The sequence below is a fragment of the Siniperca chuatsi genome, linkage group LG13 (genome assembly GCF_020085105.1).
Source record: "Siniperca chuatsi isolate FFG_IHB_CAS linkage group LG13, ASM2008510v1, whole genome shotgun sequence".
In the NCBI taxonomy this organism is placed as follows: domain Eukaryota; kingdom Metazoa; phylum Chordata; class Actinopteri; order Centrarchiformes; family Sinipercidae; genus Siniperca; species Siniperca chuatsi.
The window spans coordinates 3979965-4006823 of record NC_058054.1 but is presented as its reverse complement, the minus strand read 5'-3'; the positions used below and the strand labels follow the sequence as shown (position 1 = coordinate 4006823).

At 43.7% G+C, this 26859-nt stretch overlaps 1 protein-coding gene, 2 long non-coding RNA genes, 1 other non-coding gene and 1 pseudogene across 5 annotated transcripts; all 5 read left to right on the top strand.

The window, feature by feature from the left end:
• Positions 1-1630: 1630 nt before the first annotated feature.
• LOC122886758 (tripartite motif-containing protein 16-like) lies at positions 1631-4525 on the top strand. The gene has a single exon (XM_044219322.1). It carries the CDS (start codon positions 1813-1815, stop codon positions 3544-3546), a length of 1734 nt encoding a protein of 577 aa, XP_044075257.1. The 5' UTR covers positions 1631-1812; the 3' UTR covers positions 3547-4525.
• A 5761-nt stretch (positions 4526-10286) lies between these two features.
• LOC122886760 lies at positions 10287-15896 on the top strand. Of its 2 annotated transcripts, none has more exons than XR_006380425.1 (6): positions 10287-10566; positions 11067-11128; positions 11662-12586; positions 14672-14975; positions 15075-15300; positions 15391-15896. It is a non-coding gene; the product is annotated as an uncharacterized LOC122886760 (long non-coding RNA). The 2 variants fall into 2 exon arrangements; XR_006380424.1 differs by having other exon boundaries at positions 10288-10557.
• Positions 12249-12354, top strand: LOC122887669. Its single transcript, XR_006380586.1, has one exon. It is a non-coding gene; the product is annotated as a U6 spliceosomal RNA (small nuclear RNA).
• A 468-nt stretch (positions 15897-16364) lies between the features above and the next one.
• LOC122886761 lies at positions 16365-19551 on the top strand. Its single transcript, XR_006380426.1, has 3 exons — positions 16365-17288; positions 18279-18418; positions 19203-19551. It is a non-coding gene; the product is annotated as an uncharacterized LOC122886761 (long non-coding RNA).
• Positions 19552-20841: 1290 nt separating this feature from the next.
• Positions 20842-22429, top strand: LOC122886759 (annotated as a pseudogene).
• Positions 22430-26859: the final 4430 nt, after the last annotated feature.

The following is a 26859-nucleotide window of genomic DNA, read 5'->3' as shown; positions in this document are numbered from 1 at the left end:
AGTTGCGTCTCGTGCTATCCCATGAGTGTGCTATGTGCTGCATATTTATATTGACAAGAGTGCACTGGCAAATGTTCCTTAAAAGTTAAATGCAAGCACTCCGAAGCTGAACACCTGTACCAGAGAAATAAACTATCTGGGAGAATGTTAATGTAAATAAATGTTCTGAGAAATGTAATAATTTCCAATACACCCCAGGGAACCCACTGTGGTCCTTCATTAAAAAGGGTGTGGAAATGTTTCCTAACTGCTGCGCCTTTTCCTTTTCAAGTGTGGGAGACATTTAGGGGTGACAAAGGAATGTATGTGTGAAGAAGAACTTCTAATACTTGGTCTGATTCATGGTTTTACAAGCGGTGCCACGGAGCCGCTGGATTAGGATGTTTTGGGTTTAGGAAGGCCAGAGCTAAAGATAAGACACCCCTGATATTAAAGAACTGAGACTTAAGTGTTTATTAATGTACAGTATTTGTCAACAATTATAACTTCTCCAATGAAGACATATTTTATATTATTACAACTGGGGGGGTTTATTGTTTTTGTTTTTTTGCCCCTTCCCTCAAGAGGCTTTGCCTTTTGCCAGGCTGCCATTGTAAATAACAACTTGTTCTTAATTATTTGCCTGGTTAAATAAAGGTTAAATAAATACATAAAATCAAAAAGAGTTTTACTATATTGTCATTAACTCCACTTATCGGTTATAGATGTTGACAAATACATTAATAAACACTAATATCAACTAAGTTATAGTGTGTTGTAAACCATTTATTAAAATTGTATGTACTGCTTTAAGTTCTGAATAGCGGTGGTTAAAGTATAGTGTTACCAAACACACTTGTTTTTTCTTTTAATAACTAAACTAAATTGTTTGTCCAGTGTGTGCTTATTATATATAGTATTTTCTGTGTCTTGCATTCACTCTCTCTTATAAAGCACAATGTCATGATTGTCCGTACTGTAATTGTATTATGTTGGTCTATTCTGTACACACATCTACTGCATGTCTGTCCGTCGTGGGGGAGGGATCCCTCCTCTGTTGCTCTTCCTGAGGTTTCTTCCATTTTTTCCCTGCTAAAAGGGTTTTGGGGGGAGTTTTTCCTCATTCGAATCAAGGGTTTAAGGACAGGGGGTGTTGTATGCTGGACAGATTGAAAAGCCCCTTGAGGCAAATTTGTGACATTGGGTAGATATAAATTAAATTGACTTGACTGGGTAACAACAGTTTTAAAGAGGTGCTATATAAAGTGGGTTTGCTAGCTTGCTAGTTACAAACAGACACTGTATTTATACATAGAAGCTGCCCTTCCAGAGAGAATATAAAGATAACATAATAACTCTTCCGATAATGGGATTGCTTATCTCTGCAGTGTTAGCTCCAACTGTTGTGAGCTGAAAGTGATTGAAAGAACTCCTGTAGCTATATACATGTAGCTATATAATTTTCATTTTTGTTCTAAAATTCAATGCACGATGAAACACGCACTGCCCCTTTAAGAGAAAACCCCTTCAACTGGAATGCGTCAAAGCCTGATAACCACTCCCTCTTCTTCCTGCTCCCAAACACAGCGAACTCCACTCCGTGCACACATTTCCTCGTTCCCTCCCCCTCACTAATATGCAAGTGTGAAGATGGGTGTAACCAACATGTGATACAGCAAGAGCTGATGAGCCCTATTCAGTAAGATTAGCAAATGAACAGAAATAAAAGGTACAGAGTTGTGTTTTGGATCAGAGCAGAGACTTTTGTTTCTGTTCTAAGAAAGTGAAACTCAGACAGTGAAACTCAGACAGTCGTTGCCACTGAGAGGTGAAATGGCGCAGAAAGGAGTTCAGCTGGACCAGGAAACTATTTCTTGTTCGATCTGTCTGGATCTACTGAAGGATCCGGTGACTATTCCCTGTGGACACAGCTACTGCATGAACTGTATTAAAAGCTTCTGGGATCAAGAGGATGAGAAGAACATCCACAGCTGCCCTCAGTGCAGGCAGTTCTTTGTACCGAGGCCTGTCCTGGTGAAAAACATCGTGTTAGCAGTTTTAGTGGAGGAACTGAAGAAGACCGGATTCCAAGCTGCTCCTGTTGATCACTGCTATGCTGGACCTGAAGATGTGGCCTGTGATGACTGCACTGGGAGAAAACTGAAAGCCCTCAAGTCCTGCCTGGTCTGTCCGGCCTCTTACTGTGAGAAACACGTCCAGCCTCATTACGATGTGGCTCAGTTAAAGAAACACAAGCTGGTGGACCCCTCCAAGAAACTTCTGGAGAACATCTGCTCTCGTCACGATGAGGTGATGAAGATGTTCTGCCGTACTGATCAGCAGTGTATCTGTTATCTCTGCTCTGTGGATGAACATAAAGGCCACGACACAGTCTCAGCTGCAGCAGAAAGGACTGAGAAGCAGAGAGAGCTCGAGGTGAGTCGACAAAACATCCAGCAGAGAATCCAGGACAGAGAGAAAGATGTGAAGCTGCTCCAGCAGGAGGTGGAGGCGATCGATCGCTCTGCTGATAAAGCAGTGGAGGACAGTGAGAAGATCTTCACTGAGCTGATCCGTCTCATCCAGAAAAGAAGCTCTGATGTGAAGCAGCAGGTCAGATCCAAGCAGCAAACTGAAGTGAGTCGAGCCAAAGAGCTTCAGGAGAAGCTGGAGCAGGAGATCACTGAGCTGAAGAGGAAAGACACTAGGCTGAAGCAGCTCTCATACACAGAGGATCACAACCAGTTTCTACACAGCTACCCGTCACTGTCACGACTCAGGGAGTCCACAGACTCATCCAGCATCAATATCCGTCCTCTGAGGTACTTTGAGGATGTGACATTGGCTCTGTCAGAGGTCAGAGATAAACTACAGGACGTTCTGAGAGGGAAATGGACAAACATCTTGCAGACAGTGACTGAAGTGGATGTTTTACTGTCAAATTCACAAGCAGAGCCCAAGACCAGAGCTGGATTCTTAAAATATTCATGTCAAGTCACACTGGATCCAAACACAGCAAACACAAGGGTGTTATTATCTGAGAGGAACAGAAAAGCAACAGGAATAAATGAACGACAGTCTTATTCTAGTCACCCAGACAGATTCACTAGATGGTGTCAGGTCCTGAGTAGAGAGAGTCTGACTGGGCGTTGTTACTGGGAGGTGGAGTGGGAAGGGAAAGGAGTTTATGTAGCAGTCGCATACAAGAATATCAGCAGAGCAGGGGTCGGGAATGAATGTGCATTTGGACAAAATGACAAATCTTGGGCGTTACATTGTGACATAAACAGTTATAACTTTTGCTACAACAATGTCCAAACTCCCGTCTCAGGTCCTCAGTCCTCCAGAGTAGGAGTGTACCTGGATCACAGGGCAGGTATTCTGTCCTTCTACAGCATCTCTGAAACCATGACTCTCCTCCACAGAGTCCAGACCACATTCACTCAGCCTCTCTTTGCTGGACTTCGAATTTTAGATTTTGGAGTCACTGCTGAGTTCTGTAAACTCCAATCAGCAGAAGTCATGGAGGCTATCGCTGCTCTGAGGGGAACAGAAGAGCGACATTAATGAGGGAACAACAGTCTTATTCTAGTCACTAGATGGCGTCAGGTCCTGAGTAGAGAGAGTCTGACTGGACGCTGTTACTGGGAGGTGGAGTGGAGCAGGAAAAGAGTTACAGTAGCATACAAGAAAATCAGCAGAGCAGGTTCCATGAATGAGTGCGCATTTGGATTCAATGACAAGTCTTGGGTGTTAGAGTGTAACTGCAGCAGTATTTACAAATTCATACATAACAGCATTAAAACTCCCGTCTCAGGCCCCTGGTCCTCCAGAGTAGGAGTGTACCTGGATCACAGTGCAGGTAGTCTGTCCTTCTACAGCATCTCTGAAACCACGACTCTCCTCCACAGAGTCCAGACCACATTCACTCAGCCTCTCTATGCTGGACTTTTCATTCTATTTTTTTTTTCACAAACAAACCCAAAATGTGAAATGCATTTACTGTGCACCAGTTTGAAAGAGCTTCCAGACAGTTTTTAAATCAGATATAAAAACTTTCATGAATTGGTTATACAGTGCAGTCAGTAAGTATTTGGACAGTACTTTCATTAAGGGGAAGCTGCAGCTCCAGCCTACACCGCTTTACGACTGCAGAAATCTTAATGTTTTGTTTTTGTGACGTATTATTTTCAACTGTGGTATTTGATGTCTGTTTTGTTGTATAGTTTTTCTGCTTATTGTCTCTATTATTGATTGCAGACAGAAATACATTTCAAATTGTGTTAGCTTGTGTTAGCACTGTTGTACTCAAACAGTGACTGATGTTAATGTGCTGACTTTATCATGGTTTCATTTGCTCCATTTTCCCCTTTTTACATAATTTGAATCCTTGTCCTCGGTTTAGTCTTTGTTCCAATCATAACTAACATCACTGCAAATCGGTTCTTTCTCACCTCTCCACAAGTCCTTCATTCAAAATAAGTAAAAGTACAGCAGTATTATCATGAAAATGTACTTCAAGTATCAAAAATAAAAGCATTCTACAGAAAAATGGCTCCATGTATTATTTTACATGACATTTTAGATCGTTAATCCAGATGCATCAATTTATAAGCAGTATTTTACTGTTGTAGCTGCTCGAGGTGCATCTAGTTCGAACTACTTTATATACAGTTAGGTATCCAGTGGTTCTCAACCTGTGGGTCGGGCCCCTCCAGAGGGTCACAAGATAAATCTGAGGGGTCGTGAAATGATTAATAGGAGAAACAAAGTTCTGCTAAACTGCTATTCTGTAATCTTTTTTTGTGAAAAATTGGATAATTATTAGCCTGAAAGTTATTTAAATGAAATCGTCTGAGTTTAGAGGGTGAATCTGTCTTTGGTGGAACTGCTAACAACTCATGGACATCTGAAACATCACAAGGATCCCTAACAGGTGTCACAAGACGAAAAGGTTGGAAACCAGTGGTTTAATCTTCAGCTGTGTGTATTGTATTTTTTTATGTTAAATCTTAATCTTAAAAGTAACTACAGCTGTCAAATAAATGTAGTGGAATAAAAAGTACAATAGTTGCCTCTAAGATGAAGAAGTGGAGTAGAAGTAGCTGAAAATGGTAACACTCAACTAAAGTACAAGTACATCGAAATTCTTCTTGAGTAAATGTACTTAGTTACTTTCCACCAGTGCGCATGAGTATCCTGCCAGCTCAGCTGCTCCCTGTTACTCATTAGCTTCAGTATAGATAGTGGACTGTTGACTCTCATTCTGACAGATTGTCTCTGTTGCTCAGTGCAGCTTTGTTAACATTTTCTCTGCTTGTTCTTGTTGTAATGACCCTCTGTCTGTCTGTTTGTTTGTTTTTAACCACCAGCCTACCTTTAAGTTTAAGGGTATTTAAGGTTTTGAGGGACTCATTACAATTTTTATACATAATTCCAAAATTTAACAGAACAGATAGTAAAGTCTGGTGCAGACTACAAGGCTCTTTCCACAATTTGCCAAGTCTGAGACAAAAACCCTCAAGTCCACACAGAACCCACTGCAACCGCTTTCACACCCAGTTTCTACACAACTACCGCTCACTGTCACGACTCATCCAGCATCAATATCTGTCCTATGCAGTACTTTAAGGATGCGTAAAGCCAGAGTAAAACCACAGGACGTTCTGAATGAGGAATGGATGAAGATCACACTGACAGCGACTGATGTGTGAAGTTTTTCTGCCGCAAGCAGAGCCCAAGACCAGAGCTGAATTCTTATAATATTTACGTGAAATCACACTGGATCCAAATACAGCAAAGACACGTCTGTTATTATCTGAGGGGAACAGAAAAGCAACACACGTGAAAGAAGAACAGTCATATTCTATTGACCCAGGCAGATTTAGTTATTATAGGCAGGTCCTGAGTAGAGAGAGTCTGACTGGACGCTGTTACTTGGAGGTGGAGTAGAGCAGTAGCAATTGCATACAAGGATATCGGCAGAACAGGGAAATCAAATAAATGTGCATTTGGATACAACGACAAGTCTTGGGCATTAGATTGTGTCAGCAGGTGTTATGAATTTAGACATAACAATGTCCAAACTCCCGTCTCAGGTCCTCGGTCCTCCAGAGTAGGAGTGTACCTGGATCACAGTGCAGGTATTCTGTCCTTCTACAGCATCTCTGAAACCACGACTCTCCTCCACAGAGTCCAGACCACATTCACTCAGCCTCTCTATGCTGGACTTTGGTTTTAAGGTGCTCCTGTTGAGGCCACCACTGAGTTATGTATACTTAAGTAGACAATGAGTTTAGGCGTGGGGGGATGAGCATGTAGCACATCTAACTTTTATTTCTCAGGATGAATTATCACAGTTTGGCTTTAAAACTACTAAATCTAAATCTAAATTTTACTACTACTAAATCTTTCTCCAACCTTAACCACACTGTAACTGCCATGTGCCAGCACTAGAGTAACTTTGCGAGACATAGGACAAGGAGGAGGAGTGAGGACAATACAGTGCTCTTGATATTTTGCTCTGGTTTGGCTCTTTTTCAGAATCAGGATCAGAAAGACTTTATTGATCCCCGAAGGGAAACTCTTTGTTACAGCAGCTCGCCTTTACGTCAGTGTCGACGTTTCTGGTAAAACAAGTAATTATCAAAGTAACTTTGTTTTAACTTTACTTTATTTTCAGTATAATTACAACTTTTAGAATGTGTTGTGCTCGATTTTATACAGTGTACGGTTGTGCCGTGTATTTTGGTACATGATTGTAGGGATATCAGCGGAAAAACGGCTCTAAAAGTTGCCGTCTAATGTACATAAGAGCTCATAGGTGTATCTGTTGTATGCCGAATTTACTAGCTGAAACCCCCGATTTAAAAAAAATCTTAATTAATGTTTGGCGAGGTGACAAAAGCAAGACGATTATAAATTGTCCGATTTTATGAATGAAGGGTTACGCTGTCTCATCCGTCACTCAACTATTTCACAACATACAAACACCTCGGTTAGCTCAGTGTGACTAATGTCAGACAGAAATATAAGTTTTTAACATGTTTTCCACCAATACTTCATAATAATTGACAAATGCTTCACTCACCGACTTGCTTCTGTCTCTGCGGCAGTAAAAAGTCCGCTTGCAGGAGGCGGGATCACTGAGAGAAATTGGAACAAATCCGCTTCTCCCATTGGATGCCAAAACTTATGCCAAAACCTTGATTCTCGCAATTGGAACAAATTGAGCCATCTGATTGGCTGTGTGTTTTGCCTAACGGGAACAAATACTGTGCGGTGATTGGAAGGGGCGGGACATCTCCGCAGAAGGCCATTGGCCAGATTTGAGGCGACCGTTCATTCTGCTCAGTAAAAAGAGGAGGTGGGGGAATGAAGGGGAAAGAGCCTCAGCGGTCAGCGGTTCGATCCCCGGCTGTGGCAAAGCTGGAGAAGCGCTTCAGGGGCTGTAAAGCAGTTTAACCGAGACAGAATTACTGCAGAAGAGTGTGGAGTTTTAGTAGATGTTTTGTACATTGAAAATAAAAGCGACCTTTTGACTGTTGCTTCTCTCCGCCTCTGTTTACCTTCCTGGCCGCATGGCTAATTGAATATTCATACGGGTAGGACCCGCACTTTCTCTCCCTGTGGAACGGGAAGGCTTAAGGCTGTTTAACTGAGACAACTGTGGAACAGTGCAGGCTTTTAGTGACTGATGTAGTAAATAGTAAATATAATAACAGTAATGTATCAGGTTTGTATTCAAACAACACTATAAACAGTTAAAGGATGGTTCAGAGCTGTATTATGATGCACATCTGTCCTTGTTTGTTGTCTCCTCAGACTGAAGACTGGAGCCGGTACAAGGACAGGCCAGATGTGAAGGAACTGTACAGAATGAAGAGGAAGGAGGAGAGAGCAGACAAGAAGAAGGAGGGGAGTGAGGACAATACAGTGCTCTTGAGATTTTGCTCTGGTTTGGCTCTTTTTCAGAATCAGGATCAGAATCAGAAAGACTTTATTGATCCCCGAAGGGAAACTCTTTGTTACAGCAGCTCGCCTTTACCTCAGTGCACACAGGAGAAAGTACTAGGAAAAAAATATAACACAATACACTATAAACACTATAAAAACAGGTCAGAAAATAAATGAAGTATCAGGTGGGTTTAAGTGTAAGATAAAATAAGTGTGAAGTACCAAGTGGGTTTACCGGTTGATGATGATAATACAGTATAATAATGCAATGTAATAAAATAAGTAATAAGTAGTGGTGCAACAGCAGTAATGGAGGTATGAATAATATCAATAAATAGGAAAAACTAAATATTGCACAGGAGTATTACACAGAATATTGCACAATTATTTATTGTATTGCAGAGATGTTAATGATCAATGTCCAGTTTATGACTTAGTGTCATACAGACACTTAGAGGGAGGAGTTAAAGAGTCTGATGGCCACAAGCAGGAATGACTTCCTGTGGCGCTCTGTGGTGCATTGTGGGGGGTTGAGTCTTCCGCTGAAGGTGCTCCTTTGCTTGACCAGCACATCATGGAGCGGGTGGGAGACACTGTCCAAGATGGCGTGTAGTTTGGCCAGCATCCTCCTCTCTGACACCACCGCCAGAGAGTCCAGCTCCACCCCCACAATGTCACCGGCCTTACGGATCAGTTTGTTGAGTCTGTTGGCGTCCGCTACCCTCAACCTGCTGCCCCAGCATGCAACAGCATACAGGACAGCACCGGCCACCACAGGCTCATAAAACATCCTCAGCATTGTCCGGCAGATGTTGAAGGACCTCAGCCGCCTCAGAAAACAGAGGCGGCTCTGGCCCTTCCTGTAAACAGCTTGACTGTTCTTGGTCCAGTCCAGTTTATTGTCCATGTGTACTCCCAGGTACTTGTAGTCCTCCACAATGTCCACACTGACCCCCCGGATGGAAACCGGGGTCACTGGTGCCTTGGCCCTCCGTAGAGCCGTAGATTATATACATATATATATACATTTCTGATGACAATCCTGAGCAACTGAAGACTCCGCTGCTCATATACAGGCTTCGTCACTGTGTGTATTCATCATGTTTCAAGAACATATTTGCAGCATTAAAGTTGTAACAACGAGAAGATTTAATGGTGTGTTTTGTTCTAATTCACACGAGCTGAAAGAGTCAACTGAGTTCTGTTATTAATGTTAATAAATGACTCGGCGGTCAGCGGTTCGATCCCCGGCTGTGGCAAAGCTGTAGAAGCGCTTCAGGGGTTGTAAAGCACTTTAACCGAGACAGAATTACTGCAGAAGAGTGTGGAGTCTTAGTAGATGTTTCGTACATTGTAAATAAAAGCGACCTTTTGACTGTTGCTTCTCTCCACTTCTGTTTACCTTCCTGGCCGCATGGCTAATTGAATATTCATACAGGGAGGACCTGTTGTATGCCGAATTTACTAGTTGAAACCCCCGATTTAAAAAAAATCTTAATTAATGTTTGGCGAGGTGACAAAAGCAAGACGATTATAAATTGTCCGATTTTATGAATGAAGGGTTACGCTGTCTCATCCGTCACTCAACTATTTCACAACATACAAACACCTCGGTTAGCTCAGTGTGACTAATGTCAGACAGAAATATAAGTTTTTAACATGTTTTCCACCAATACTTCATAATAATTGACAAATGCTTCACTCGCCGACTTGCTTCTGTCTCTGCGGCAGTAAAAGTCCGCTTGCAGGAGGCGGGATCACTGAGAGAAATTGGAACAAATCCGCTTCTCCCATTGGATGCCAAAACTTATGCCAAAACCTTGATTCTCGCAATTGGAACAAATTGAGCCATCTGATTGGCTGTGTGTTTTGCCTAACGGGAACAAATACTGTGCGGTGATTGGAAGGGCGGGACATCTCCGCAGAAGGCCATTGGCCAGATTTGAGGCGACCGTTCATTCTGCTCAGTAAAAAGAGGAGGTGGGGGAATGAAGGGGAAAGAGCCTCAGCGGTCAGCGGTTCGATCCCCGGCTGTGGCAAAGCTGGAGAAGCGCTTCAGGGGTTGTAAAGCAGTTTAACCGAGACAGAATTACTGCAGAAGAGTGTGGAGTCTTAGTAGATGTTGTGTGTGTTTTGCCTAACGGGAACAAATACTGTGCGGTGATTGGAAGGGGCGGGACATCTCCGCAGAAGGCCATTGGCCAGAGTTGGAACAGCAGATTCCAACAGCATTGTTCTCATTGCCAAATGTATTATAACATCTACATAGTAACACCATAAATGTTTAGTGTGCCACTATTAAAAGCAGTTTTCTCTAAACACTTATTTCACCTAGGTCCTAAAATGGCCTTGTGTAATTAGTTACAGTACATTATCGCTTTCTCTTCCCTTTCCCTGTAAATATCTGTATTCATTCATAAGATTATGTGTCACTGAACAACCTTCTCTGCTTAATGACATTGACAGTGATGATTGACAGGGCTTGTGTGATTGGCTGATTGTCTCGGTGCGATGGGGGCGGCTTCCACCCCCCAAAATGTTTCGGATGGTCTCGTGATGAAGGTGATTACCAAAGTTTGGGCCTTGCTGGGACCTGCTGACCTCCACCTGTCGACATTTCTGGTAAAACAAGTAATTATCAAAGTAACTTTGTTTTAACTTTACTTTATTTCAGTATAATTACAACTTTTAGAATGTGTTGTGCCACAGTGTACGGTTGTGCCGTGTATTTTGGTAGGTGACATTAGGAATGTTGTGCTCTGTATTTTGGTACATGATTGTAGGGATAACAGCGGAAAAACGGCTCTAAAAGTTGCCGTCTAATGTACATAAGAGCTCATAGCTGTATCTGTTGTGTGCCGAATTTACTAGTTGAAACCCCCGATTAAAAAAAATAATAATAATGTTTGGCTATGTGACAAAAGCAAGACGATTATAAATTGTCCGATTTTATGAATGGGATTTGGTTTTGGCGATTTCGCCCCGCATACTACATAACGGCATTTTTCGTGGTTGATTTATTGTTGAACAATGCAACAATTCACATCAAGTACATATAAATGTAGATAAATAAATGCATTCTTTGTGACTCATGTTTGATAGTGTGTGTGTTTTTCCTCCATGTTCTGCAGTTAGACTACAGCCGCAACAGCGCCCCTCACGCCATAGACCGGTCATAGGCTGACACCTGGTGGTAAGTTTGTGAAACTGCATTGACATTTTTTTTTTTTTTTTTATTTAAAAACAAAAGCAGGAAACAGGAAGTATGAAGCAGGAAGAAACAACCACAGCTAAAACAGATGTGAAAATAAAGAACAGTTTAATCACTTTTAATAAAAAAATCAATCCTGGCTGTGTTACAAAAATATCTTTACTCTGAAATGCTGTGTTGGATTTTCAAGAACACTGGTAGTTTGAATGTAAATGGCTTTGAATGAGGAGAAAGAGCACTCCCTTTTTGCCCCCTTCAGTCCTGATAATGTGAGGTATAAACCCTGTTAGGTTTGGAAGAGTTTAGCTGGTAAGCCCTGTTGTAAAGTCCATCTCAGGGAGGTTCTGTGATAACAGCAGAGAGAAATTCACGTCCTCAGAGTGAGACTCCATTTTCCAAAGCCAGCGTGTGTGTGTGATCACGTCAGCTGTCCTGCAACAAAGCAACATGATAATGAATGAAACATGAAGCTTCAGCTGTGTATATACGGTCTTGTTTCCTCTGCTTCTTCTCAGGGTTGAGCTCTTCAGAAGCACGCGGCGCTGAGCTGAGTAGCTTGTTGCTGCTGTGGACGTCTGTCCGAGTGCAAGAAGGGATCACGCGTTGCAGCCTGCGTGTGTCTCTCTGTCTTCCTCACCCCTCACCCCTCACCCCTGTCTCTCTGCGTGTGTCCTCAGGGGAGGGGGCAGCAGCCGTTGGAGCTCAGGCAGGGGTTTCCGGTGGGGAGGAGTGCCTCTGGGTGGAGTGCAGGAGGAGGAGCTGTGACTAAATCTTTTGTTATCTCGCCTTCTGCACACCAATCCTGGCTGCCTGACGTAAAGGCTTTATGCACAGAGTTCCCATGAAGCTTGCGAGCTCCTCAGCAGTACAAACAGGACCCAGACTGGGTCAGATGGGTCAGATTGGATCTTGGTGGGTCACTATAGGTGCAGGGCTCACAGCACAACACCCCAGACCTCTGCATACTGTTGTGCTCTGTCTAGATTAAAGCCATTTAGAGGCAGTTTACTTACCCTTCCGGTCTCTGTGTGAGCTCCCACCCTGGGACAGGTTAGTCCTGGGACAGACCCCTGTAAATAGCACACAGGGACAGGGTTCTGTTGTGTTACTCCGGTAGCACATATACTAAAATTGGAACGATACAGAGAAGATTAGCATGGCCCCTGCGCAAGGATGACACGCAAATTCGTGAAGCGTTCCTCATTTTTAATTTTTTTATTTAATGTGACACAGCGCCCCCCCCGTGGCCGGTGGCGGTACTGCGGCGGGTAGCGGAGCAGCGTCTCTGTTTAAAACTCTTTCCCTCTGGGGAAACTACAACAAAACCAACAAAAAAATCTGGACTTTTATGACTCTGCTGTACTCAAGTGTGGATATACAGCCTTTTTGTTCACTCTGTGCCGGAGAAAGGAGCCGGGAGGAGGACTCTGCCCTGCAGAGGTACATTTTATTTTTCGGGTCTGAAACTTCACTTGTCATTTTCACCATGTCTCATCTCAAACGTAAACTGTAGTTACGTGTTTAGATTCTAGTAGAGAGATTGTCTAATCTAACGTCTAACGGTAAAAGTCACGCCTTGAAATTCATCCATGCGTATCTTTTCCGATGTTTATCGACTAAAACCATGTCTAGAAAAACGTCTTTACTCCTTGTGCGTGCCTTGCAGAGAATTTCTGCCCGTGTAATACAACGTTAACGTTAAACAGTGAGGGTGACAGTTCAGGTGCTGTTTTCAACAAACTTCTCCTCTTCGTCGTTTCATCGCCAGAATATGTTGTAGGAGTTTAAAACGTTAAACACATTATCTACCACTGGCTTGTCTAGTATTAAACTGCAGCCCTAACAAGACCCTCAAATTAGGTTTTTATGAAAATCATATTATCTACCAAAGCCTTAAGGATCCATGATCTGATTCTTGAGCAGAATCTGGACAAGATTGGTTTATATGAAACATAAATAAATAAATAGAAATAGAGGCACAATGCAAATACCACCTAGAATTTTTTTTTCTTTAGTAGTGAGAAATAATTAAGTTCTTTGCTGCCATATTTGTAAGTGAGCGGCATCTCAATATAAATGGTTCTTTTTTTCCCACCGTCAGCCAGTTTTTTTTTAAATGTGCAGGATCGAGATGTGTAGTGGATGGACGTTTAATATAATCACTTTTATTTTTAAATATTTTGTGGTTTTGTTTTTGAGATGTTGTGATAATGCGGTGTACCAGCAGATGGCAGCGTAATCCCAATTATTTAGAACTAGAGCTCCAGCTAGTGTGTGTGAAGAGCTGAGCTGAGCTGTGCAGACAGGCGGCTTCTCTGGCTCTGAGTTATCATGGGGAGGACACCTGACAGGTAACAGCCTGGACCTGAATCTGTCCCGTGGGATAGACGTGTCTGCCCTGGATGTTTCTTCTGTCTCATCCACGGTGTTGGACCACTTTCTAATTACAATTGAAGCTGTCCTTCTAATGTCACTGATGTTTTTACTGCTCAACTTTAATGGCACTTAGTGAGTCTTTCTCGTCAGCAACAGAGCCTGTTGACTTAACCTCGGCCCTTTCTACCCTCCTAGATTCAGTTGCACCTCTTTCTACCAAAACAAGATGGTTTACAGATGAAACACATGCTCTTAAGCAGCTTGCAGCAGTAAGAGCACGCCTGTATCTCCTACAGGCGTGCTCTTACTGCTGCAAGAACAGCCTATTCTCTTGTTTAATCAGTAACAATAAGCAGATAAGCTAAACTTATCAAAAGCAGCCTGTCAGCTGCTCATCCTTTACGGCTCATGATGTTTTAGATTTTTTTTTTTTTTTTTCGGTGGTAAAACAGATGAAATAAGACACAAAATGACTTCCTCATCTCCATCTAGCTCTGCAGAATCGGTCTTACAATACTCGCATGCTGAATCCCAGCTAGTCTCAGCTCTTACACATTTTGAAAGTATTCCAGCAGAACTTTTGTCTGGCCATCTCTGGGACCTGCGATGCTGAATATTGTTAATTTATCACTTATAAGTGGCACTGAAACTGCACTGGCTGAAGTGGTAAATGATCTTCTGCTTACCACTGATTCAAATTCCACCCCAGTACTTGTATTGCTGGACGTCAGTGCAGCGTTTGATACCATTACCTGGCTGTCTGATGTCAGCAGTGAGATTATTTCAGAGAAAAGGGGGCGCGAGCTCTGGGGACACGTAGGAGCCCAGTATTCTGAGAGCGGAGAGCACGGGATGGGACGAGCCCATTTATAATTTCATAAGTCCTCAGAAGCCAATGAAGGGACGCTAAAACGGGTGAAATATGGTCAGCCAGGCCAGAGATGTAGGAGTACTATGCCATCTGTATGTTCTCTGGTTCTCTCTCAGCTGCTGCCTGAGTCCTGGCGGGCAGCTCTCACTGTGGAGCAGCGGATCAGTCGGGCTGTTTACCGGGGACAGCTGGGGGAGGCCTCGGCTCATCACTGAGCTGAATATATTAATTTGATGTATTTGTGTGGTGACAAAGCTGTATTTGTCCTGTGATCTGAGGGTGATTGCGCAACTGAAGTGCCGCACTCTGGGCAACAGTGCTGCCGGGCAGCTCATCGGGGTGGAGTTCCTGTACCAGGAGTGCTTGGACCCTGACACTGCTGCCATCAAGTCGCTCGAGGAGGATGTTGAGGACACTACTGTCCTCGAGGCCATCAGCACAGCGGCGGCAGCCCGGTCAGGTGATCCAGCTGACGCACCCAGGTCTGAGCCATCTGGTCCGGTCACCCTGACCAAGATGCCCCTCTCCGAGGCCCCTGAGGTTTAGACTCCTGCTCCCCAGCAGTCCTCCTCAGACTCTGAGGTAAGTTTGCTGAGAAACTAATAATAATGATGATGATGATGATAATAATAATGGTGATGTTCGTCCCTCCTTCTCTTCCTTTCTCGTGTTTCCTCTCAGGAGGAGATGCAGGGACCTGATGGCCAGCCAGGATATCAGCATGTCCTGAAGCTGGCCCAGGCCCTGCTGGAAGCACGGAGCCTTCAGGGGCTTTCTGACAGGAGGGTCGACAGACTCATCGCGCTCTGGCATCGCCTGCCAGAGCAGGACAAACAGCGAGTTGTCTACCCTTCAAGGAAGCGCACGGGAAGGACACTTCCTGTCCTGGGAAGGAGAGTCTCCGACGGTAAGATTCATTTCAAATATTGCTATTTTCTCTAGTAAATATCTGCTGTACGTTAACCCTCACTCTCCTCTCCATGACTTCCTCTTTCAGCTGCCTTCTCGGACTGAACTTGGGCTCTGCAAACTGGCCCAGTGCCAGCCGCCTGGTGGAGGCCACTTGCAGCCAGCTCTGATGGGATCAGGAGGACTCAGTGGTCCCTCATCCTCACGGACTACGTGGCCATTAGAGAGGCAGTGCTGGCCAGCCCCAGGTTGATGCCGGGGAGCTAAACCCGCCGGCAGACATCGCAGTCGATCTGCAGTCGACACTGGCCACTCTGGTGTCGTACTGTGCGGCTGACGGCGGGAAAACTGTGGATGAGTGGAGGGAGGAAATGAAGAGGAGACCCTCGGGGGACATTTTGTTTTATCTTTATTAATTAATTTTTATACCATTTTTATTATTTAAAAATCTATATTTTATTATTTTTCTTGAACACTTTTTTTATTTTTGTTGCATGTGGAGTCATGTTTGTGTCACCTGATAATTGTAAATTCAATATTCTCTCTTTTAACCAACTCCTGAGGGAAATATCTGGCTTTTTAGCTGCTAAATGTTCACTTTGTTCACCAGCTGGTCTCTAACTGTGTCAGTCTGAGGTTGAGCTGTACTGTGGGTTTTTAGAGCTTTTATTAAATAAAAGAAAAACTCTGCAATCTGCACTTTGTTTGGAAGCTTTATTATTTATAATGCCTTACTCAACTTCTAACATGTAAACATGACATTTAACTGCAACACTAGTCAATAAAACACAACATGGATGACATGCTGCTGCTGAGACACTAAGGGTTCAAAGATCACAATCTGAGCGGTCAAATGTGCAAAATAATGAAAATTAATAACAGAACTAATTTGAAGCTCTGTCTATATATGCAAAATAACACCAAATATACACCATTAAATCATCTTATTAGAGCTTTAATGCTCCAAACAGCTGTTAGTAGTCTTTATATGATAAATACACACTCAGATGAAGCTTGTATATCAGCAACATGTTCATTTCTGGATGTATTTGGGACAGGGTGTCTCGGCTGAATGCTGGCGTGGACCACGAAGCTCAGGCTGTCCTGCTCTGTTGCCTCTCTGATGACCACATATTCAAGGTATGATATACAGTAGATCAGTGAATAAATAAGTAAAAAAATAAAACTATTTTCCACGGGGGAGTGCTGGGGATGAGTTCAGCAGTCTCTTAGCCTGAGGGAAGAAGCTGCTCTGCTGTGTGGTGGCCCGGCTGCCAGACAGCAGCAGGGTGAACAGGCTGTGGCAGGGGTGGGGATTGTCTTTCAGTGTCCTTTGGGCTCTGCGCAGGCACCTCACCTCCCCGATGCCCGCTGCAGAGCCCTCCCGTCCTGGGTCGTGCACATCCCATGCCAGTTTGTGATGTTTCCAGTCAGGATGCTTTCTATTGCTCCTCTGTAAAAGTTAACAGGAATTTTGCCTTCTTACAGCCGTTTCTGAGCTTTCTTTACCAGCGTGGAGGTGTGAGATGACCACGTCGCAATCTCTGTGATGCTGATTCCCAGCAACCTAAAACTGTTCACCCGCTCCACCTCAGCTCCACTGATGTCGACAATCAAAAAATCAACAATCAGCTCCTTGGTTTTTGCTGCTGACGCAGAGCAGTAGGTTGTTCTCTGCAAGATTGTTGATTTCCTCCCGATATGATGGTACTCAAGCCCAGAGTGTTAAGTTTGCCCCGCATATGTATAATTTTGCCATCTTGTTCTCACTGTTTATAGTGTTGTTTGAATACATTACTGTTACTATGTTTACTATTCTACTACATCAGTAAAACCCCACACTATTCTACAGTCTTTATGTCTCAGTTAAACAGCCTTACGACCACTGAAGCGCGACTCCGTCTTTGCCCGAGCCGGGGATCGAACCGCTCACCTTCCGCAGCGTCTCATCGGACAGTCGACTGCGGAGCTGATGCAGAAGAGTTGGTAAGTCAAATATTCATGAATTATTATTATTAAGTATTTGTGGAAAACACGTTAAACACTCATATTTCTGCCATTAGCCATAGTTAGCTAACGGAGGTGCTTTTACGGCACTTTGTGAAATAGTTGAGTGATCGATGTTACAGCATAAAGTTAACATTATAGCCGGAGCTTTATGAACTAGGTCTTAAAATGTCAAACTTTCATTTTACTCTAAGGAATTTATTATATAAACTATTTATCATTGCTTTGTGTTAGCCAGCTAATTCATGCTGTTTAAACCGTTTTATTCAACTCTGTACTCTAAGCTAATAGCACGGCTAGGCTAATAGCACGGCTAAGCTAATAGCACGGCTAGGCTAATAGCATGGCTAATGCACAGCTGTAAGTTGGTCGGTGTGTGTTTCAGATGACGTTACTTTCTGTTATCTGCATTGTCTGTCATGGTCGATCCGCGAAGAGCTAAGAAAAATGAGGCTTTATCACTCAGATGTATGTAATTAACAGTCCAGCAGAGCTGAAGACAGCTGCTAGTTGATTTTGTTTTTATTGGGAAATTAGCAGCAGCCAGCTAGCCAAATGCTGGTAAGATATGAAAGTGGCTGGTAGAGTTCAGACACAGAATAATGATTTATTATTGAGTGGCTTTTGAATTTGAGTCAGTGGCTGGTAGATGTTCATCTTAAAAAGTTAATTTCCCATCATTCAACAAACTAGCCCACATGCTCTTCAACCACTTAATATATATTTCAAATATAAAAAGATGTGATAAGATGATGAAGCTGCTCTGATAAAAAGTTTGATATTCATGATATAAAGATCTGAGTACAGCAGAACACTGTTATCTGACTGTGATGTCCTCTGTTATATTATAGATTCTCCTGCTTTCCAATCAGAGAAGGGACGTTTTAATAAACTAGTAACAGTCATGTGATGCCATTACTACTTAATTTCTTCATAATCATTAGCATTTCCTGTTCCTTCCTTATCTAGAGGCATTTACTGCAGTACTCTGCTGATGTTCATTTTCTCTGTTTGGATGGAACATCCTACATTCCCCTAATGGGACCCTCCTCCTCCAGCCCTCACCTGGCGCCCCAACCTGTATGTGTCTGAGGACCCCAAAAAATGTGGTATGTTGAAATAACATTTTGATTATAATATTGCTGTAAAAATGCGGAGCCGGGGGAGGGGGTAATATTCTGAGAAGAAAGTTGTAAATGTACGAGATAAAACTCAAGCCTCCAACCTGTTTTAGTGAATTTTCATTTGGCAGTGATCATAAAGCATGGAAGTGAATTATGTTACAATGGGTTTGTTTGTATGTGTGTGTGGGATGTAGACTTTGACTGTTTAGCCCGAGGACCTGTGCACGCTTGGACTCACTCAATAAGTGTTGGTGATGTTATGACTGGCTGACTAGCGCACACACACACACACACACACACACACACACACACACTGGATTAGAAGGCAGCAGTTTTGATACTAACTTGCATGTCTCTTCAAAGTCCGGATGCCTATGATAATATATTATTCTGGGCTAAAATCACACCAAAAACACTGTACTGATCAACTATGATCAGAATATTATGACAAACTGTATGATTTACATAGATTTGTCAACTACCTCTAGAGGAAGGCAACAGTTCCTAGCACGCAGTAGAGAACTCCGTCCGCTACGTCAGCAACAGAGACAGAGAGCTGCTGCTGCATCCACCACCACTGGCAGCAGCAGCACACCCTCTGTCTCAGCCGCAAGTCAGAGAGCCAAGAGTGCATCACAGAACGTGTTTTATTTTAAAGCTGTCTGAGTTTGATATACCTGGATGACCTTTCTGAAGACATTGTAGTGTTTGTCACACAGTTAAACTTGTATTTCTTGTGTTCACTGTATATTTTCCCTGGCTCCTCCAGGACCCTGAGGCGTGCAGGAAAGATTGTGGCTGACCCCTCCCACCCCGGACACAAACTGTTTGAGACACTCCCCTCCCGCAGTAGGCTACCAGCCATTACGACCAAAACGTCACATCACAAGCACAGTTTATTCCCGACTGTAGCTGGCTTCATCAACAAGGCCCAGGGCCCCTACTGTCACTAACGTCTCCACATCTGTCTCAATGCTCAATACATCTTTTGGAGTATTATCTTTGCACATTGCACATATTCTTTATAGTTTATACTTCATACTGTGAAATTTTGCACATTCCTGCACAAAACAATTTGAGGTGACAAACTGGGACGCACTCTGTGAGCCTCATGGAGAGGACATTGACGGGCTCACTGAGTGCATCACTGGCTACCTTAACTTCTGTGTGGACTGCAATGTCCCAACCAAGATGGTCCATTGTTATCCAAATAACAAATCGTGGGTAACAAAGGACATCAAGGACATCCTGAATGCCAAGAGGAGGGCCTTTACTGATGGTAATAGGGAGGAGGTGAGGGCAATCCAGGCCGACCTGAAGGTGAAAATCAGGGAAGCCAAGGAGAAGTACAGGAGGAAGCTGGAGTGGAAACTCCAGCAGAACAACATGAGGGAGGTCTGGAGCGGCATGAAGACCATCACTGGCTTCAGACCGACTGGCAGCAGAGGAGTTGAAGGCAGCGTGGACAGGGCCAACGAACTGAATCTGTTCTTTAACAGATTCGACACACCGGCTCCTGCTCATCCCCCCTCTAACTCAGCTGCTGCCGGCCCTCAAGCTCCTCTAAGTACTCTGCTCCCCCCTCCCCATCAGGCTAACGGCCCTCTCCAGACCGACGACTCCACCCCTCCCCCACCTGTAACTTCTGCTGTGTGCCTGACTGCTGACCAGGTGAGAGGACAGCTGATGAAACTCCACTCAAACAAGGCTGCAGGCCCCGATGGTGTTAGCCCTGGGATGCTAAAAGCCTGTGCCCCCCCAGCTATGTGGAGTCCTTCAACATGTCTTCAACCTGAGCCTGAGTCTTCAAAGGGTCCCCATTCTGTGGAAGACATCTTGCCTCGTTCCTGTGCTGCCACCGCCGCGTCCCAGTGGCTCCAAGGACTACAGACCGGTGGCACTGACCTCCCACATAATGAAGACCCTGGAGAGACTAGTGCTGGAACAGCTGCGGCCCATGGTCAGACCCTCCTGGACCCCCTTCAGTTCGCCTACCAGCCCCGGCTGGGAGTTGAGGACGCCATCATCGTCCTGCTGAACCGCATCCACACCCACCTGGACAGGCCGGCAAGCACGGTGAGGATCATGTTTTTTGACTTCTCCAGTGCTTTCAACACCATCCGGCCTGCCCTGCTGGGGGAGAAGCTGGCAGCGATGCAGGTGGACATTGTGGAGGACTACAAGTACCTGGGAGTACACTTGGATAACAAACTGGACTGGACCAAGAACACTCAAGCTGTAGTACTTTCTCCTGTGTGCACTGACGTAAAGGCGAGCTACTGTAACAAAGAGTTTCCCTACGGGGATCAATAAAGTATTTCTGATTCTGATTCTGAAAACTATACAGCTTTAGCAGATATATTGTACAGTTTTTTTGTAATTTATTTTAATTTTTTATTGTGATGAAGATGTTCTGCCGTACTGATCAGCAGTGTATCTGTTATCTCTGCTCTGTGGAGGAACATAAAGGCCACGACACAGTCTCAGCTGCAGCAGAAAGGACTGAGAGGCAGAGAGAGCTCGAGGTGAGTCGACAAAACATCCAGCAGAGAATCCAGGACAGAGAGAAAGATGTGAAGCTGCTCCAGCAGGAGGTGGAGGCGATCAATCGCTCTGCTGATAAAGCAGTAGAGGACAGTGAGAAGATCTTCACTGAGCTGATCCGTCTCATGGAGAAAAGAAGCTCTGATGTGAAGCAGCAGGTCAGATCCCAGCAGGAAACTGAAGTGAGTCGAGCCAAAGAGCTTCAGGAGAAGCTGGAGCAGGAGATCACTGAGCTGAAGAGGAAAGACACTAGGCTGAAGCAGCTCTCATACACAGAGGATCACAACCAGTTTCTACACAACTACCCGTCACTGTCACGACTCAGGGAGTCCACAGACTCATCCAGCATCAATATCCGTCCTCTGAGGTACTTTGAGGATGTGACAGCGGCTCTGTCAGAGGTCAGAGATAAACTACAGGACGTTCTGAGAGGGAAATGGACAAACATCTTGCAGACGGTGACTGAAGTGGATGTTTTACTGCCATAAGCAGAGCCCAAGACCAGAGCTGGATTCTTAAAATATTCATGTCAAATCACACTGGATCCAAACACAGCACACACAAGGGTGTTATTATCTGAGAGAAACAGAAAAGCAACACACATGAAAGAAGAACAGTCATATTCTAGTGACACAGGCAGATTTAGTTATTATAGGCAGGTCCTGAGTAGAGAGAGTCTGACTGGACGCTGTTACTGGGAGGTGGAGTAGAGCAGTAGCAATTGCATACAAGGATATCGGCAGCACAGGGAAATCAAATAAATGTGCATTTGGATACAATGACAAGTCTTGGGCATTAGATTGTGTCAGCAGGTGTTATGAATTTAGACATAACAGACCACATTCACTCAGCCTCTCTATGCTGGACTTTGGTTTTATGGTGCTCCTGTTGAGGCCACCACTGAGTTATGTATACTTAAGTAGACAATGAGTTTAGGCGTGGGGGGATGAGCATGTAGCACATCTAACTTTTATTTCTCAGGCTGGAGTTCATCACACATTTTGACATGTGACGTATTTTGAATGCATGCTGTTAATAGCTATGTTTGCTGTGTTTTAATGGTACTGTATTGTTTCTGTCCTTTTTTTCTGCTCTTTCACTTAAAATATTCATTCCGTAGTTTATTTTGCCCACATAAATGACAGATATTTTCACACATACAACTTAAGAGTTTGACTTGAAAAATCCATGTAAATGAGCATTTGTTTTCATTTGGATCACTGCTTACTCTTTAAATGGAGCCTTAAGTCTCCGCTTTTATTTACAGCGGAATAGTTAATATGTTGATTTTGTTCCTCTCATTGTCTTCACTTTAAGAAAAAAAGCAGTACAAATGTAATCATTGTTATTATCAGAGGGAAGCATGTTTTTTTTCTCTCCTTAGTACTTACCAAAAAATTTTGTAGATGTAAAAGTATAGATGAAAAATAAATAAAGTTGTTTGGGAATGATCACAGTAGGCTGCTTCTTCAGGACAATAACTCCATGAAGCTGCCAGAGAAAATGTGAAACTAGGGGGCATTCTTTTTAGGGCTGTGTGAGAATTAAAAATTTTAATGAAGGTTGATTGCCTATTATATTAATACCATGTTGAAACTTTTTTACACATATACACACACACACACACAGGGCATGAGGTTTAACAATTTAAAGTGTTGTCCTGCAGACTGCTGTCTGCAGGGAAAAGTTGATTAGCTGTTGCAAACAGGCTTACACTTATACAAAGAAACAGGAATATCAGAAAGAACATCATGTACTGAGGACAGTATGTATTCTAATGACCATGAGAGGAAAAGTATCAGTTTTGGGGAATGAAGCAGAGACTTTAGCAACTTACAAACAGAGGAAGTGTAGGATTCCTCCACTAGGGCGCTGTCTCCACACGAAGGGTGAAATCGTGTGCCTAGAGGCTGGGACCAGCCTGTGCACCACCGAAGGGAGAGCTAAGTCTAAACCACAGCTCCTCCCCACCTCTGTAGAAACCTATCAGATAGTTGTACATTTTCATTTAAAACTCTGTGTAATGTTAAGAATAGCATTCTTTTTTAGGATGATAGCTACAGATTAACAGCTTGCTGACTGTGGTTTTCTGAATAGAAAAGATCCTTGTACAAGATGCTTTTGATCCTCCAATTCTTTAATAAATGCCAAATTAAGGAATAGCTTCTCTCCAGACTTTTCTTTTGCAAATAAAGCGAGCGCGCTGACAAATTTGGTGACCCCGACGTGATTTGCTGAGGAAGAAAAGGAGAAAATTTGACGCTGTCCACTGCTGAGGTTTTTCCGGTGGGACCGGCTCTGTGTTTCTGGACTCCTCGTCACTCACCGGGATCCCTCAAAGAAAAGGTAAGCAGAAACCTGTTGTTAACAACCAAATTCTGTGCATTGACTAATACCAAATTAAAAGTGAGTGAGGAGGAGGTAAGGAAATTACAGTCTAAATCTTATAACTACATTGAACAAACAATAAGTGACTGGTGAATTGGAGAATCAAAAGTTAAGGCCAATATAGGGTTTGAGTCCCTAAGGGTTGGAGTCCCGTGAGTTATACTCACAAAGTACCAAAAACTTAGGGTTAGAGTCCCTAAGAAAACAGGGTTAGAGTCCTTGAGGGTTAGAGTCCCGTGAGTTTTATCACAAATTACCAAAAATAAATTAGGGTTAGAGTCCCTAAGAAAACAGGGTTAGAGTCCCTGAGGGTTGGAGTCCCGTGAGTTTTATCACAAAGCACCAAAATTAGGGTTAGAGTCCCTATGAAACAGGGCCCTGAGGGTTGGAGTCCCGTGAGTTTTATCACAAAGTACCAAAAATTAGGGTTAGAGTGAGTGAGAGACATTAATGACTTATTTGGGGATTTGTGTGTATAATAATATTGAGTGCATGTGTCATTAATGTATGGGAGGTAGACATTAAAAGGGGAATGAATGTGAAACTGGGTAAAAAAAAAAAAAAAAAATTTAAAGGTGCACTAAAAAAAAAAATTTAAGTATGTTTTTTTGGGAATAAAGCGAACAATTACTATTGGGAATGAAGTGGTATCACTATAAAAGCAAATAAAACTAAACAGAATAGTAATAATAAGACAAAATAATACATTTTGAAATTTAAATTGAATCTTAATAGAAAATATAGTTGCATGTGTTGAAAATTGCTATGTGTTTTAAAAAGCAATGTTGAAAATCGCAATTTGTGAAATTGAGCAGTGTAATGTTGGGTTGTTCTCATGGACATGAGTGACTAGGGAGACGTGCCATGCCTCCTGGGTAGATTGCCAACTGTGTCTTACGAAGATATTGTGTGTTAACATTAAGTGACGAGCCGGTCGCATTCGGCCTCCTCCTGTTGTTTTGACATTAGAAGAACGTGTAGCTGCATGTGAGAAGACACTAATAGGGTTAGGAAAGTTGTGGATTGTTTAGTTTATGGTTTTAATCTTAAGATACATTGGTTTGGGTTGTATGATCTATTTGAAAATATTAAAAGGACACCTTGGTGTGTGTGTACAAATATAATGGGAGATCAGCCTATGAGTTTGGACCAGTTAAAGGCATATGTGATACAAAAGCTAGAGGGAAAAGTAGGTAAAAAAGACAAGGGACAGACAAAGAAAGCAGTGGAAAAGTTGTGGGAGAAATGGGAGAGACAAGGTCTCCTCACCAGCAACCAGGAAGCTGAGCTGCCCACCCATCAAGTGATCATGTGCAGGTGACTGCCGCAGCTGCAAATCATAGAGAAGCCCTTTATGATTGGGAGACAGCAGGAAGCCATAAATGGGGATTGGCATATAGGAGACTGGAAAAAGCTAGAGACAGAGATGTGACCACCACAGCCATTTGTGCAATAATGACAGCAGCAGGCAAGAGCCAGGGGAAGGCGGAGAGAAAGAAAAAAAAAAGGAGGGGTCAGTAGCAGCCTCACCAACAACAACTGTGCTGCCAGTTTCCCCATCAGCACCTCCAGAGAAAGGGAATCCGCCCAGCCATCTATACCCCTTCCTACCGGAAATGGACCCTCCCCCATTCCATACACCTCTAAGAGGCTGTTACGTCGCCAAGTGGCTGAAAAAGAGGATGAGGTTAACAGGAACAAAAGTAAAGCCAAGCAGATGGTGGCCACACCTATTGTTCCAAATGGGAATTGGCAACAGGAAGTGACCAAGGCCGTAACTGAGGCCATTAAGGCTCAGTTGCCGTCTGCCAGACCAGCGCCCCCTGCAGATCAACCACAGTACTACCCCAGTCCTCCATATCCCCAACCAGGATATCCCCAGCCAGGGCCACAGTGGGGGGGCCCAGAGGAAGAGGGAGAGGACACATGGGAGGACCCCGCCCCTGCTACCTATGCGGAAAACTCGGACATTGGGCCAGAGACTGTCCTAGAGGAGGAGGAGGTTCCCAAGCTCTGCAACAACAACAAGGCCAAAGACAGAAGAGTGCTAATGTACCACAGCTCCAAACTGGATAATATGGAAAGAGGGCAAGCAGGATGCACAAGTTCTTAGCAGCATTGGCAAAAGCAATCACAAAAACAAGCCACATAGTAATGTGACACGAATTGAAAGTGAACACTGATCATGGAGTAGTGACATTTTTGGGATCAAGTGCATTCACCTTCTACACAGCAAGAAAAATGAAAATTTCAGACATTCTGCTGCAACCACATGTCACATACCACATTGAAGGTGTGAACATGGCAAGTGGACTGACCACAGACAATAGCCAAGCGCATAACTGTGCGGAAAGAGCTGAGAAAGATGTAAGACTCAGAGCGGATCTGGAAACAGAACCTCTGCAAAACCCAGAAGTGATCCTGTTCACAGATGGATGCTGCTACAGAAGAGACAGTGGAAATGTGGCCTCCTATGCTGTAGTAAAACAGGATCCACACACAAAGACGCATCTCACAATAGACCAAGGTCTCATACCACAACCAGCCTCAGCACAGCTGGCTGAACTAGTGGCCTTAACAAGAGCCCTGGAGTTGTCTGAAGGAAAAAGAGTGAACATCTACACAGACTCAGCCTATGGACATGGAGCTGTACATGTGGATGGACCGCAGTGGGTCAGAAGGAACGTCCTGACTACAGCCAACACTCCAGTAAAGCACAGAGCACAGCTAGAAAAACTGGTAAGAGCAGTACTACTGCCTGCAAATGTGGCCGTGATGAAATGCAAAGGACACCAGAAACTAGACACCAGCATAGCTGAAGGAAATGATGCTGCAGACTTAGCGGCTAAGAAGGCGGGAGGATACACATCAAGACAGATGTCTGTCACCATTGAACAACTACCAGAACTAACAGAGAAAGACATCATTGACATGCAAGAACAAGCAGGAGTATACGAGCAAAGTGAATGGCATCGGAAAGGAGCAACAAAGAAGGAAGGCCTGTGGAGAGCTCACGATGGAAGAATAGTGGCTCCAGCCAAACTTTGTCAGCTACTACTCAAACAAGCACACGGACCAGATCATGAGAACAGGAAGAAACATTGAAGGATGCTGGTGGCATCCCCACATGACAGCCATAGTGGAAAACTATGTGACAGACTGCTACACTTGCAATGGACACAACCCTAAGCAGACATACAAGTGCCCAATGGGAAGGTTTCCAGTACCAGAAGCACCATTCCAAGACATCACGATCGACTTCACCGATATGGGTGTGGAAAACAGAACAAAAGGCTACCGTTACTTGCTGGTGATGGTGGACAGATTCACCAAGTGGGTAGAGGCAATACCATGCAAAAAAGAGTCAGCAGATGTAGTAAAATGGTTGAAAAATGAGCTAATAACGAGATATGGGGTCCCACGTAGTGTACGCTCAGATACGACTCACATTTCAGTAACAAACAGCTGGGGAGGTGGAAAAAGCACTGGGAATA